This window comes from Rana temporaria, chromosome 5 (assembly GCF_905171775.1).
Source record: "Rana temporaria chromosome 5, aRanTem1.1, whole genome shotgun sequence".
Classification (NCBI taxonomy): Eukaryota; Metazoa; Chordata; class Amphibia; order Anura; family Ranidae; genus Rana; species Rana temporaria.
Window position 1 is genome coordinate 407763561 of NC_053493.1, and position 15128 is coordinate 407778688.

Below are 15128 nucleotides of genomic sequence, written 5' to 3' on the forward strand. Positions count from 1 at the left end.
ACACACGGTCGGAATTTCCGATGGAAAAAGTCAGTCGTGTGTACGGGGCATAACTACTACTAGCTTTACAATAAGATAGATAAATGAGAACCTTCATAGGCTATAGGGTGACAATACTCTATCTCTGTCCCCCAAATGCTTTCTTGCATTGTCACCCTATCATATGGATTTCCAGTGTCACCCTTGTTATCTTATTTCGCTGTGTAGCAAAGACGTGGTTGGCTGGATCACTTTACAAATATCTGTGAGTCAAAATAGTTCCTACGGAGCTACAACTGTGGCTCTTTGGCTGGAGTTGCCCTTTCAGTAAACCCAAGAACAAACAATGGCAAAGCACAACTGGCAGTACGGCGACACCTTCTGTTGACAGTCGAGGAGAAACCCTGGTCTCAGAACCCCTGTTCTTGGATCCTTCCCGCTAAGGCGTTGTGTTGGAACATCTGCTGTGAAATGTCTCTAAGGAATAGATTGCACTTTCATCTCTTTTTTTTTTTTCCTTTACAAAAAATATGTGACACGCATTATGTGAAAACACAAAAAGCCATGACCGACCAGCAGTTACTGTTGGTTTCAACCATTACAAAAAAAAACAAAAAAACGTATGCCTTGAAACTGAATTGTTTCGCCTTAGGCGGAGCTTCCTCGGATTCGGTGATGCCTGTCAGGACCCTTCATTTTGGACGCGTCACTTTTTTTTTCTTTTTTAACAGCAAAAAATTCAAGTTTCAGTCTCAAGTGTTCATGAGTCTCCATTGGTCTCACCGCCCTTTGACATTACCAGGTCTGGATCCCAGGCTAGCATAGTATGCGCATTGTGATGGGTCACACTGTCCATTGGGGCCTGAAGGGCCTGGAGGTCCAGAAAGTCCTGGCATCCCTGGTTCACCTTGAGGACCTGGGATACCTGGGATTCCATCTTTGGCGTAGCCGGGTTCTCCGGGAATACCTAGAAGGAAAGCATATTTTTTTCAAAAATATTTTCCAGGATATAGAGCATTCTAAAGGGTTATTGGGAGATGAAAAAACATTTCAAGAGAGCCTGTTCTGATTTCATTAACAGAACAATATGGTTTTTATAAAAGTCCATTGCTGTCTGTGACCCCCTTCCTCAAACAGGAAGTAGTTACACACGATCGGATTTTCCGTCGGAAAAAACTTGGTTGGTTTTTCCCACGGAATTCCGCTCAAGCTTGGCTTGCATACACAGTGCCGATCCTGGCCTCCCTGGGGCCCTAAGCAAAATGACATCTCACACATTAAATTTGAGAAGCGGGGGGGGGGGGGGGAGCTGCCGACAGTGACATGTCACATTAGAGATTAAAGTTGAGAAGCGAGCGGGGGGAGGGAAATTGCATCTTACATTAAAGTGAGAAGTGGGGGGTGCTGACTTCTTACCTCTTCTTCCATGCAGCCTGCGAGTTGAGAAGCGGGGTGGGGGGTAGGGTGACCACGTGTCCCGGATTGCCCGGGACAGTCCCGCATTTTGCAGGTCTGTCCCGGGCACCTTCATTCCAGGACAATACAGTGTCCCGGAATGAAACTGGCACAGACACCCCCTGGGCTAATCTGATGCCCCCAAAAAAGGCTGCCACATCACCGCTTTACTCACTGACAGTACTTGTCCTGGCTGGGAATGTCTAAAGGAGCACAATCCCCGCCCCCTGCTTGTGATTGGAGAAATCATAAATCCCACCTCTTGTGTCCAATCACTGTGCTGTGATTCGTTAGAGCACAAGCTTATTTTTGGGAAGGGAGGGTGTCCCTGAATGGTAGTTTGGAAATGTGGTCACCCTAGTGGGGGGCCGAAAATGACTTCTTATTTTAATATTCATATAGTTCAATAAACTTTGTATATTTATTTTTAGATACTTTTTGTGTACTATTAATTGGGTCATTAAAGTCCCGCAAGCGGGAGTTTCTTCTCCACTTTGTTGACTTTTTAAAACGTAGGCCCAGCATATTGGTCAACCATACCCAGGGCTTTTTTTCAGGGGGAACTTGGGGGAACTCAGTTCCACCACCTCTGGTTCAGATCCTTTGGTGCCTGCTCACCACAATCACTTGTAAACACAGAAGTCCGGTTTCTGTGTTTACAAGTGACAGCTCTGTACTCTGTGTGTAACCCCCCTGAACTCTGCTCTCTGTATGTAATGCAATCCTGGTATTTATTGCCCCTTTAAGACCCTCCTACTGTTTGTGAAATCTGACCACACCCACTATTTGATGTGATTTGGAGGGTGTGGGTGGGTGGAGGGGTTTTGGGTGGTCGTGGTTGAGTTCCAGCACCTATTGTTTGAGAAAAAAAGCCCTGTCTATACCGGTGTACCTGTATTTGTCCCCTGTCAAATGATGCCCACCCGGTACTGCTCATGCGCAGTACGGAGCCGCCGAAAGCCTCCGAACATCCGAAGTGACGATCACCTGTAGACAGTGCCAACGCTGTATCCTGGCCTAGGCCAGCACTTTTCAGGGGGCAGCACGGAAAGAGTCCCCGCCGGCTTGCGCTACACTGTTAGTGTAGCGCCAGTCTTATGGGGCGGACTGGGCTAAGAGGCAAATTAATCTAGTGCTCCCATAAAGTGCCCGCACTGCTTCCGGTATGCGAGCAGCCAGCATTCCGCAACTTTAAGGGGGGGGGGGTGTGGCTCTGCTTTTAATTTTGACCGTCCTATCATCCTGGATCACAAACCTTCTTCACTATGCTATATGTTTTCTGCTGCACCATTGGCATGGTTATATCTTCTAAAATTTCAGGGCGTGTCTTAAATAAAAAGGGGTGCGGCCTTTACAGGAATATTAAAATTAGGGGGTGCACGAGTTTAGTCAGGCCTAGGGCAGCACAAAACCTAAATACACTAGTGGGACCTGCGCACCATAGCCAACATACTGCCACACGCTCCCGATGCTCAAGCAAGTCTGCAAGGGGTGGATTTGTTCATAATGGGCGCGTGTGAGGGGCGGATGCCTACAGAAGGGGGCAACATTTCTAATGATGGCCAGTGCTGTTAAGATCGGCCCGGAATTTTTTAATAAACTCAAACACATCTCCTAAACAAATATATCTCTGCTATACTTACCTACATGTGTTTGTGGCCTATCTTTCACAAGCAATAGCACTGCCCGTCATTATAAATTACGCCCCCTTCTGTAGGCATCCGCCCCTCACACGTGACCATCATGTACAAATCCGCTCCTTGCAGACTTGCACGAGCATCGGGAGCGTGTGGCACTATGTCGGCTATAGTGCGCAGGCGCCGTCTACAGCTGATCGTCAATTCCGAGGTTGGTTGGTTCGTTGGCTTTTGGCGGGTCGGTACTGCGCAAGCGCTGCCCAATGCGCAGTAACAGGCGGGCATTATTCAACAGGGGGAATTTCTCATCAGAACACCGGCCCTTTTCTTTTTCTACCTAGTCCATTTTTTGCCAATTTGTAAAGGACCTCTACGACTACAGTAGGTGAACCCGATTTTGTGTCAATCTCGCTCTCGGCGAGATTGAGCACCTACGAGCCCCATCGCGGGAGCCAGCGCCGAGCTGGCTTGCCGCGATGGAGACAGAGCCGTCATAGAAGCGACGGGAGATCCGACTTGGATTCCCGCCAATTCTACACGTGTGCGGCGTTTGCTATGAATCCTGAGGGGGAAGTCCCCGCCGGATTTTAAATAAAAATCCGGCATTGGTCCCCCCCTCAGGAGCATACCGGGCCCTTAGGTCTGTTATGGGTTGTAAGGAGAGCCCCCCTACGCCGAAAAAAACGGCGTAGGGGGTCCCCCTACGATCCATACCAGACCCGTATCCAAAGCACGCTACCCGGCCAGCCAGGAAGGGAGTGGGGACGAGCGAGCGCCCCCCCCCCTCCTGAGCCGTACCAGGCTGCATGCCCTCAACATGGGGGGGTTGGGTGCTCTGGGGCAGGGGGGCGCACTGCGGCCCCCCCACCTCAGAGCACCCTGTCCCCATGTTGATGAGGACAGGGCCCCTTCCCGACAACCCTGGCCGTTGGTTGTCGGGGTATGCGGGCGGGAGGCTTATCGGAATCTGGGAGCCCCCTTTAATAAGGGGGCCCCCAGATACCGGCCCCCCACCCTAAGTGAATGAGTATGGGGTACATCGTACCCCTACCCATTCACCTGCAAGAAAAGTGGTAAAAACACAAATAAACCACACAGTGTATTAAAATATTTTATTAGTCTGCTCCGGAGGCCGCCCCCTGTCTTCTTTATTAGCTCTTTTACCAGGGGGGGCTTCTTCTTTGACGTCTTCGGGTGGGTGGGGGCCGCCGTCTGGTTCTCTTCCACCGCCGGGGGGGGGGTGGCTTTTAAAAAAGCCCCCACCCCCCCGGCGGGTTTCCTCCGGCGTCTTCGGCGGGGCTCTTCTTCTTACGCTATCCCGACGGGTCTTCTCCGCTATCCGGGGGGTCTCGCCGCTCTCCGCTGTTGACTCGTCGCACCCCGGTTCTTCGTCTCGCAGTCCGGTCCCTTCTTCCGTGCTGTACGTCTTCTTCCGTGCTGTGAGTTCTTCTTCCGCGCTGTGACGTCATGTTCTTCACTTCTCTTCTTCTCCCGATGTTGACTCGCCGGTCCTCCTCGCTGAAATGACGGATGCGCGCCTTGCATCGGACCTATATAGGCCTCACAGTCCCATCATGCTCTGTACCTACCCATGTGATACCTACCCACGTGGGTACTGTAGGTATCACATGGGTAGGTACAGAGCATGATGGGACTGTGAGGCCTATATAGGTCCGATGCAAGGCGCGCATCCGTCATTTCAGCGAGGAGGACCGGCGAGTCAACATCGGGAGAAGAAGAGAAGTGAAGAACATGACGTCACAGCGCGGAAGAAGAACTCACAGCACGGAAGAAGACGTACAGCACGGAAGAAGGGACCGGACTGCGAGACGAAGAACCGGGGTGCGACGAGTCAACAGCGGAGAGCGGCGAGACCCCCCGGATAGCGGAGAAGACCCGTCGGGATAGCGTAAGAAGAAGAGCCCCGCCGAAGACGCCGGAGGAAACCCGCCGGGGGGGTGGGGGCTTTTTTAAAAGCCACCCCCCCCGGCGGTGGAAGAGAACCAGACGGCGGCCCCCACCCACCCGAAGACGTCAAAGAAGAAGCCCCCCCTGGTAAAAGAGCTAATAAAGAAGACAGGGGGCGGCCTCCGGAGCAGACTAATAAAATATTTTAATACACTGTGTGGTTTATTTGTGTTTTTACCACTTTTCTTGCAGGTGAATGGGTAGGGGTACGATGTACCCCATACTCATTCACTTAGGGTGGGGGGCCGGTATCTGGGGGCCCCCTTATTAAAGGGGGCTCCCAGATTCCGATAAGCCTCCCGCCCGCATACCCCGACAACCAACGGCCAGGGTTGTCGGGAAGGGGCCCTGTCCTCATCAACATGGGGACAGGGTGCTCTGAGGTGGGGGGGCCGCAGTGCGCCCCCCTGCCCCAGAGCACCCAACCCCCCCATGTTGAGGGCATGCAGCCTGGTACGGCTCAGGAGGGGGGGGGGCGCTCGCTCGTCCCCACTCCCTTCCTGGCTGGCCGGGTAGCGTGCTTTGGATACGGGTCTGGTATGGATCGTAGGGGGACCCCCTACGCCGTTTTTTTCGGCGTAGGGGGGCTCTCCTTACAACCCATAACAGACCTAAGGGCCCGGTATGCTCCTGAGGGGGGACCCATGCCGGATTTTTATTTAAAATCCGGCGGGGACTTCCCCCTCAGGATTCATAGCAAACGCCGCACACGTGTAGAATTGGCGGGAATCCAAGTCGGATCTCCCGTCGCTTCTATGACGCGCTTGCTGGGATGTGCTGTCACTATTCCAGTGAGTGCAAGATGTCGGCGAGATCTCGGCACCCTGTCGCCGAGTATCAGCGCGACGCTGTCGTGCTAAAAGAACAATATCACAAACACCTACTGTAAGCCTGTGGGAGGATTAAAGGCGTTAAGAGGGGCGTGGCTTGGGAGGAGACAAGCTGAAGCTGATTCTTTACACATTGTGACTGGTCTGATTGCCAGTATGCAGCGCCCTATCCTTTAGATGGTCTGGCTTAGCGGACCAGGCGAGCCCTACTGGATGCCGGCACCCTCTAGCATCAAAGCCACTGGATCATCACATGTTAGCGCTTGGAGCGGCTCTTTTTGTTGTTTCTGGTGTCACAGAAAAAAAAAAAGATGACCTACCTGGAATTCCTGGAGGTCCTATTTCACCTCTCTGTCCGACTCCGAATTCTCCTCTCTCACCCTTAGCGCCCCTTTCACCTGCAAAATACATCACAACCGGTGATTTCAAAGATGTTCTTGGGCCAGATTCTCGTACTTTTGCAGCGGGCGTAGCGTAAGCCATTTACACTACACCGCCGCAACTTACTGGAGCAAGTGCCGTATTCCTCAAGCTCCGTAATTTGCGGCGGCGTAGTGTAAAAGGCCCGGCGTATGCCCGCGTAATTCAAAGGGGGCGGCTTGTATTTAAATTAAGCGCGCCCCCGTGCCGATCGAACTGCGCATGCGCCGGGCTTAAAATAGCCCAGTGCGCATGCTCCAGTTCTCGACGGAAAACGTCAATGACGCCGACGTGTGCGTCATTGACGTAAAGTCGTATTCAAGAACGACTTAGGAAAACGACGTACCCGACGGGAAAAGACGACGCGGACCCGACGCCATACTTAACATGGCATACGGCGGACTGGCGTAAGGTTACCCCTCATATAACAGGGGTAACCTTACGCTTACGCAAACGACGTAAGCGACGGCTACGCGACGCGAATTCGTTCGGGAATCGGCGTATCAGGCTCATTTGCATAAACAAATGAGACCCGAACGTAAACGCCACCTAGCGGTCGGCGTTGTATTGCATTTAGGATCCGACGGTGGAAGTGATTTACACCAGTCGGATCCTAGCCTAATTCCGGCGTATCTTGTTTTGTGAACACAAAATAATGACACGCCGGCGGGAAATTCGAATTATGCCGGTGTATCAGTAGATACACCGGCGTAACTCTTCTGAGAATCTGGCCCCTTGTTTTTTGTGGCACGAAAACACACAAATGGAATAAATGGAAGCAATCGAACAAAGCATATCATAGTTACTCATAGCTCCCAACTGTCCCTGATTTCAAGGGACTGTCCCTTGTCCCTCTGTCCCTCTTTCCTCCTCATTTGTCCCTCACTTTGGTCTGATCTATATAGTGGGGGACCATATAGGGAAGACCAAAAGTATATTTTATGGGTACAGGAAGGCTTTTGTCTTATTTGATCACTCCCCTTTAAGCCCCTCCCACTGTAAACACAATTTGGCCACACCCACTATTCGCAGCAACTTTGGGGTGCACAGCTATGATCACATACACAAACATTAATGAGTAGCCACTGAACTTGGGCTGAAAGAGAGAAGACCCAGACTCTAAGGGCCAGATTCTCAAAAGAGATACGCCGGCGTATCGCCTGATACGCCGTCGTATCTCTGAGTCCGCCTGTCGTATCTATGCGCCTGATTCATAGAATCAGTTACGCATAGATAACCATTAGATCCGACAGGCGTAAGGCTCTTACGCTGTCGGATCTTAAATGCAATTTTTTTTCGCCGCTAGGTGTCACAGACGTCGTTTTCCCGATCGAGTATGCAAATTAGCAAAATACGCGAATTCCCGAACGTACGCCCGACCGACGCAGTGAAGTTACGACGTTTACGTAAGATTTGCGACGCGTAAAGTTGCCCCTGGGTATATGAGGCGCAGTCAATGTTAAGTATGGCCGTCGTTCCCGCATCGAAATTTGAAAATTTACGTTGTTTGCGTAAGTCGTCCGTGAATGGCGCTGGACGCCATTTACGTTAACGTCGAAACCAATGATGTCCTTGCGACGTCATTTAGCACAATGCACGTCGGAAAATTTTAGGGACGGAGAATGCGCAGTACGTTCGGCGTGGGAACGCGCCTAATTTAAATGCTCCACGCCCCCTACCCGGCTCATTTGAATTAGGCGGGCTTGCGCCGGGGGATTTACGCTATGCCGCCGCAACTTTACAGGCAAGTGCTTTGTGAATAAAGCACTTGCCTGTAAAACTTGCGTCGGCGTAACGTAAATGACATACGTTACGCCGCCGCAGTTTTACGCCCATCTACGAGAATCTGGGCCTAAGTAGCTTACACTGGAAATGTTTTTCTTTGATGCATCAATTACTTTTTCCATATTTTCCCAAGAAAACTGCATAAAATAAATAAACTCATTGGTATCTACAAACCTTTTGGACCCTGTGGTCCTGCAGGCCCTTCAGGTCCCATAGGTCCTGGTATTCCTGGTTCTCCGTGTGGCCCCGACCTGCCGTCGTTTCCATCCTTCCCAGGAGGTCCTGGAGGTCCCGGCCTGCCCTGAGACGATTTGATAGGTGCTGGCTGCATCTGAGCCATGAGGTAGGCTAATTTTGCTATAAAAAAAAAAAGAGGGAGCAATAAATAAATAAATTAAATCTAGGTTGCCTTCGATTTGATTTTCTTAAGAGGTACAATAGAGGTAATTGTATATGGGGGGGAACTAATGCGCAAAACCACTCTAACCAAGGGCACTAAAAACGAATATTTAAATGAGAATAAAATATATATTAAACTATAGAGGTAATTGGAAAGGTTTCCTTAACCACTTAAGACCCGGACCAAAATGCAGCTAAAGGACCCGGCCAGTTTTTGCGATTCGACACTGCGTCGATTTAATTGACAATTGCGCAGTCGTGCGACGTGGCTCCCAAACAAAATTGGCGTCCTTTTTTCCCCACAAATAGAGCTTTCTTTTGGTGGTATTTGATCACCTCTGCGGTTTTTATTTTTTGCTCTATAAACAAAAATAGAGCAGCAATTTTTAAAAAAATTCAATATTTTTATCTTTTTGCTCTAATAAATATCCCCCAAAAATATATAAAAAAAAAAAATGTTCTCAGTTTAGGCCGATACGTATTCTTCTACCTATTTTTGGTAAAAAAAGATCGCAATAAGCATTTATCGATTGGTTTGCAAAAAATTTATAGCGTTTACAAAATTGGGGATAGTTATATTGCATTTTTATTAATAATTTTTTCTTTACTACTAATGGCGGCAATCAGCGATTTTTTTCGTGACTGCGACATTATGGCGGACACTTCGGACAATTTTGACACATTTTTGGGACTATTGTCATTTTCACAGCAAAAAATGCATTTAAAATGCATTGTTTACTGTGAAAATGACAATTGCAGTTTGGGAGTTAACCACTAGGGGGCGCTGAAGGGGTTATGTGTGACCTCATATGTGTTTCTAACTGTAGAGGGGTGTGGCTGTAGGTGTGACGTCATCGATTGTGTTTCCCTATAAAAGGGAACACACGATCGATGACGGCGCCACAGTGAAGAACGGGGAAGCTGTGTTTACACACAGCTCTCCCCGTTCTTCAGCTCCGGGGACCGATCGTGGGACTCCAGCGGCGATCCGGTCCGCGGGTCCCGCGGTCATGGTCACGGAGCTTCGGACTGGGTCACGGGAGCGCCCGCGACCTACGGCTGGGCACTTTAAGAGGACTTACATGTACGTGCTTGTGCCCAGACGTGCCATTCTGCTGACGTAAATGTGCAGAAGGCGGTCCTTAAGTGGTGTGAAAAACACATTTTTAAAATTTTTATTTAAATTGCAAATATTGGCAGAAGATGCTCCATATGCTGTGATTTGGTAAGATTACTCTATCCCCTGTGTCTTGAAAGCTGTCGCTGGAGATCCTTTCCACAGAGGCGGCTCTAGGCTTTGTGAGGCCTTAGGCAAAACGTGACATGGGGCCCCACTCACACCCATGATGGGAAAAATAATTCAAGGACAAGAGCCTCTTCCCCACAACCCTGACCGGTGGTTGGGGGGGGGGGGTCTGTGTGCAGGGGGCTTATTGGAATCTGAAAGCCCCCTTTAACAAGGCAGCCCCCAGATCCTGCTCTTTAATAAAAGGGGCGGGGGCCACGCGGAGATGTCACCTGGTGAACCCGCCCCCTTGTGACGTCATTGACTGAGGGCATGCTGGGTCATTGACGTCACAAGGGGTTGTGTCTCACTGGTTGTTAGGGACGCTATCCACCGACATGACGTAATGCACTTGGAACTTTTTCTTTTTGTTCTCTTTGTCAAACTTCTTAAAGGGGTGGTTCACCCTAAAAGCTACTTTTTCTTATTACACTGGCCCCCCCCACATTACAATACGATTAAGCCTATTATCTTTTTTTTGATGCTGTACATACCTTCGTACAGCTATTCACCCGTGGCATCCGGGTTGCGAGTCCCGCGGGAGAGGGCGTTCCTAACATGTCTGTGATTGACGTTTTGACCAAAAACGAGCTCCCCCCTGTCGCGTAAGACGCGTCACGGTTGGCGAAAGGAGCCGAACGGCGATGCGCGTACGCAGTATAGCGCCGACTCACCGTTCGGCTCCTTTCGCCAACCGTGACGTGACTTACGCGACGGGGGGAGCTCGTTTTTGGTCAAAACGTCAATCACAGACATGTTAGGAACGCCCACTCTCCCGGGACTCGCAACCCGGATGCCACGGGTGAATAGCTGTACGAAGGTATGTACAGCATCAAAAAAAAGATAATAGGCTTAATCGTATTGTAATGTGGGGGGCCAGTGTAATAAGAAAAAGTAGTTTTTAGGGTGAACCTCCCCTTTAACCACTTCAATACCCGCCCATAGTCATTTGATGTCCACAGATGGGATCTCCCATCCTGGCTGGACGTCATATGACGTCCTGGGCTTTGTGGGGGGATATCTGAATGATGCCTGCAGCTAGAGGCATCATTCAGATATCATTCGTTAGTGCCGGCGATTCTGTGCAACATAAGAATGATCATAGCGGCGGTTATGCTGCTTGAACGTTCTTATAGGCGGCAGGAAGGGACATCCCCCCTCCCACCGCCATCTGGGTGCTTCTCCGGGCTCTCCCGTGCCATCGGGGGCCCGAAGAAAGAATCGTCCAGCGCAGGCAGGAAGCATAGAGATGACTGGTGACCAGATGACCTTCGGAGGCCCGGGCGCGATGTGATGACGTCACGCCCGGGTACCCGTAAGTAAAAAAAGCCGCGATTGCTGCTAGTAAGCAACACTAATCATGAGATCGGTGACATTTTTTTCACCGATCTCATGCTTTCCAGCCTGGAGGAGAGATGTGAGGTCTTACTGACCCCGCATCTTTCCATAAAGAGGACCTGTCACACACATTTCCTATTACAAGGGATGTTTACATTCCTTGTAATAGGAACAAAAGTGAAAAAAAATGTAAGAAAAAGTGTAAACAAATAAATAAATAAGTAAAAAAAAAAAATTTAAACGCCCCTGTCCCCAGTAGCTCGCGTGCAGAAGCGAACGCACACGTAAGTCCCGCTGACATATGTAAACGCTGTTTAAACCACATATGTAGGTATAGCCGCGTGCGTTAGAGTGCCAGCAACAATTCTAGCACTAGATCTCCTCTGTAAATCTAAACTGGTAACCTGTAAAGAAATGTCAAAGCGTTGCCTATGAAGATTTTTAAGTACCGAAGTTTGGCGCCATTCCATGAGTGTGCGCAACTTTAAAGCGTGACATGTTAGGTATCTATTTACTCGGTGTAACATCATCTTACATATTTTACAAAAAAAATTGGGCTAACTTTACTGTTTTGTTATTTTTTTAATTCATGAAACAATTTTTTTCCCAAAAAAAGGCGTTTGAAAAATTATTGCGCAAATACCGTGCAAGATAAAACGTTGCAATGATCGTCGTTTTATTCCCTATGGTGTCTGCTAAAAAAATACATATATAATGTTTGGGGGTTCTGCGTAATTTTCTAGCAAAAGAATGATGTGACCACGTCTAGAGTAGACGAAACGTAGGGAGGTGACGTGCTGACGTCACCGCGATTTGAGGATCTGTTCTGACACGCCGGCCGGCTTTTCTCTCTCTGCTGACATTTCTGTACCCAACTGTAAGTGTTACTATCTTTTTTATTAAATATCTATACGATATCACGCCATGTGAGTTCTCTTTCCTCCTCTTATACATTGGACCTGCTGCATCTCCCGTTTCAACATTGGCTGAGACGCTCCACTGCTGCCCACTGTGTATATCCCCTATGCTCTGACTGATCCTGATGGATCCTATGCTCTGGTAAGGGTCAGTGTGTGTACTGGTGGTGGTTTTTTATGTTCACACTGTCTGTTGCCAGTCACAGGGGGATGCACGTATGTGTTTGATTCAACACGGATTTACACTATATGAGTTTTCTTTCTTTTCTGGTTGCTCTATTAATGGATTGGTGACCCCGGGAGGGACCGTTTATACAAACAAGTTCTTCTTCAACACACCCAGCGATTTAAGCTTGACTAGGTCCGTTGGGACCTTTGTTTGTGGTAAGGGTCAGCAAGTTGCATTTTTCCACATTGGAGCCAGACTTCACTCTTCTGCTTGGGGTGTCACGCTCCAAACCTGTTTTTCACTTGGATTATTGATTATTTGTTTTCACTTATGTGTACTACACAATCTTGATTGACATTTCCACATAGCCTTCTGTCATTTGAAGGCCTTCATTTCTGTTTTTTAGCGCTACTCCATTTTTTTGTATAAGATTTTATGTTAGTATAACATTTTTGAGTTAGCAGCTTGTTCACTATTTAATTGTTTTTGGTAAGCGCACTTTTTCCTTTTTTATACAAAAGAATGATGATTTGTACATGTAGGAGAGAAGTGCCAGAATAGGCCCGGTATTGAGGTGGTTAATAAATGTTTATGCAAAAAAAAAAAAGGTATCAAGTCTTGTTATTACCTACGGGACTTAACAGCCCATGTGTGGGAGGTGTGGTGAAGAAAGTACAACTCAGAGCAAATGTGTCAAGCAAAGTGAATAATATTGGGCTAGATTCAGAGAGAGTTACGCCGGTGTATCAGTAGATACGCCGACGTAACTCTGAATCTGAATTTAAGTGTATTCTGGAAACCAGATACGCTTAAATTAGGCTAAGATACGAGCGGCGTAAGTCTCCTACGCCGTCGTATCTTAGGGTGCAATATTTACGCTGGCCGCTAGGTGCTGCTTCCGTTGAGTTCGGCGTAAAATTTGCAAATGCCTAGAAATGGCGATTCATGAATGTACCCTTGCCCGTCGCAGTAAAGATACGCCGTTTCCGTAAGAGATACGCCGCGTAAAGATAAAGCTGCCCCCTAGGGGGCGTAGCCAATGTTAAGTATGGCCGTCGTTCCCGCATCGAAATTTGAAAATTTTACGTCGTTTGCGTAAGTCGTCCGTGAATTAGGCTGGACGTAATTTACGTTCACGTCGAAACCAATATGTCCTTGCGGCGTACTTTGGAGCAATGCACACTGGGATATGTACACGGACGGCGAATGCGCCGTTCGTAAAAAACTTCAATCACGTCGGGTCACCACCCATTTACATAAAACACGCCCCCCTCATCCTCATTTGAATTAGGCGCGCTTACGCCGGCCCCATTTACGCTACGCCGCCGTAACTTAGGAGGCAAGTGCTTTGTGAATACAGCACTTGCCTCACTTACTTACGGCGGCGTAGCATAAATACGATACGCTACGCCGCCGTAACAATGTGCTCTCCTACCTGAATCTAGCCCATTGTATCCAACTTACCATCAAGTTGTTTTCCCAGCTCCTCCTGAATAAGTCTTCTTAGTGTTTCCGTTGAAGGAGGATCCCCCTGCAAAAAGGGCATCATTATAAATGCATATGTGACCCATTAAAAAAAAAATGCATACATGACCCATTCAATAAATGTATATTTAATTAATAAGGTCCCAAAAGGCCCCCATGAGTGCATCTCATATATCCACCCATGCACCTCATGTATGTTAACTGCTTCAGCCCCGGAGGATTTGGCTGCCCAATGACCAGAGCATTTTTTTGCAATTCGGCACTGCGCCGCTTTAACAGACAATTGCGCGGCCGTGCGTCGTGGCTCCCAAACAAAATTGGTTTTCTTTTTTTTCCCACAAATAGAGCTTTCTTTGTGTGGTATTTGATCACCTCTGCGGTTTTTATGTGTTGCGCTATAAACAAAAAAAGAGCGACAATTTTGAAAAAAAATTCAATATTTTTAAATTTTTGCTATAATAAATATCCCCCAAAAATATATAAAAAACATATATTTTTTCCACAGTTTAGGCCGATACGTATTCTTCTACATATTTTTGGTAAAAAAAAAAAATCGCAATAAGCATTTATTGATTGGTTTGCGCAAACGTTATAGCGTCTACAAAATAGGGGATAGTTTTATGGCATTGTTAATAATATTTTTTTTTTACTAGTAATGGCGGCGATCTGCGATTCTTATCGTGATTGCGACATTATGGCGGACACATCGGACACTTTTGGCGCTATTTTGGGACCACTGTCATTTTTATACAGCGAACAGTGCTATAAAAATGCACAGATTACTGCGTAAATGACACTGGCAGGGAAGGGGTTAAACACTAGGGGGAGATCAAGGGGTTAAGTAAGTCCTAGGGAGTGATTCTAGAACATGACAGAGATCACTGCTCCCGAAGGGCAGAACAGGGAAATGCCTTGTTTACAGCTCATTGAAGAGAGATAACAAAATACTGCAGATATATGTGCCCAGCTCAAATTTCATGAATCGGGTTTACATCCACTTTAATGAGTTAAACATGCTCCCCAAAAGTCTGGCGATATTTTGGGGCAATCTGGCAGCATTTTAGGGGCAAATTGGTGGCAATTGATGGGCACAGTGGCGACAATGGCATGGCACAGTGGCTGCGTTTGGCATAGCACAGTGGCGACAATGGCATGGCACAGTGGCGACAATTGATGGGCACAGTGGCGACAATTGATGGGCACAGTGGCTGCGTTTGATGGCATGGCACAGTGGCGACAATTGATGAGCACAGTGGCTGCGTTTGATGGCATGGCACAGTGGCTGCGTTTAATAGCATGGCACAGTGGCGACAATTTTATGGCACAGTGGCTGTGTTTAATAGGCACAGTGGCGGCAATTGATGGGCACAGTGGCGACAATTGATGTTTTTTTTTTTTTTAATAACAAACTTATGATACTTACTGCCACTGTGCAGTTCATTTTGGAGTCCCTCGGTGGCT

General features: G+C 48.2%; 1 protein-coding gene across 1 annotated transcript in view; it reads right to left on the minus strand.

The window, feature by feature from the left end:
• Positions 1-483: 483 nt before the first annotated feature.
• The window catches only part of COL22A1 (collagen type XXII alpha 1 chain), a 513833-nt gene continuing 499188 nt past the window's right edge, over positions 484-15128 (minus strand). The window contains exons 61-64 of the mRNA XM_040355007.1: positions 13647-13713; positions 8249-8431; positions 6190-6267; positions 484-946 (exon numbers count right to left, since the gene is read on the minus strand). Coding sequence (XP_040210941.1) covers positions 759-946; positions 6190-6267; positions 8249-8431; positions 13647-13713 — 516 coding nt within the window. The 3' untranslated portion in view covers positions 484-758. The remainder of the gene's footprint in view (positions 947-6189; positions 6268-8248; positions 8432-13646; positions 13714-15128) is intronic.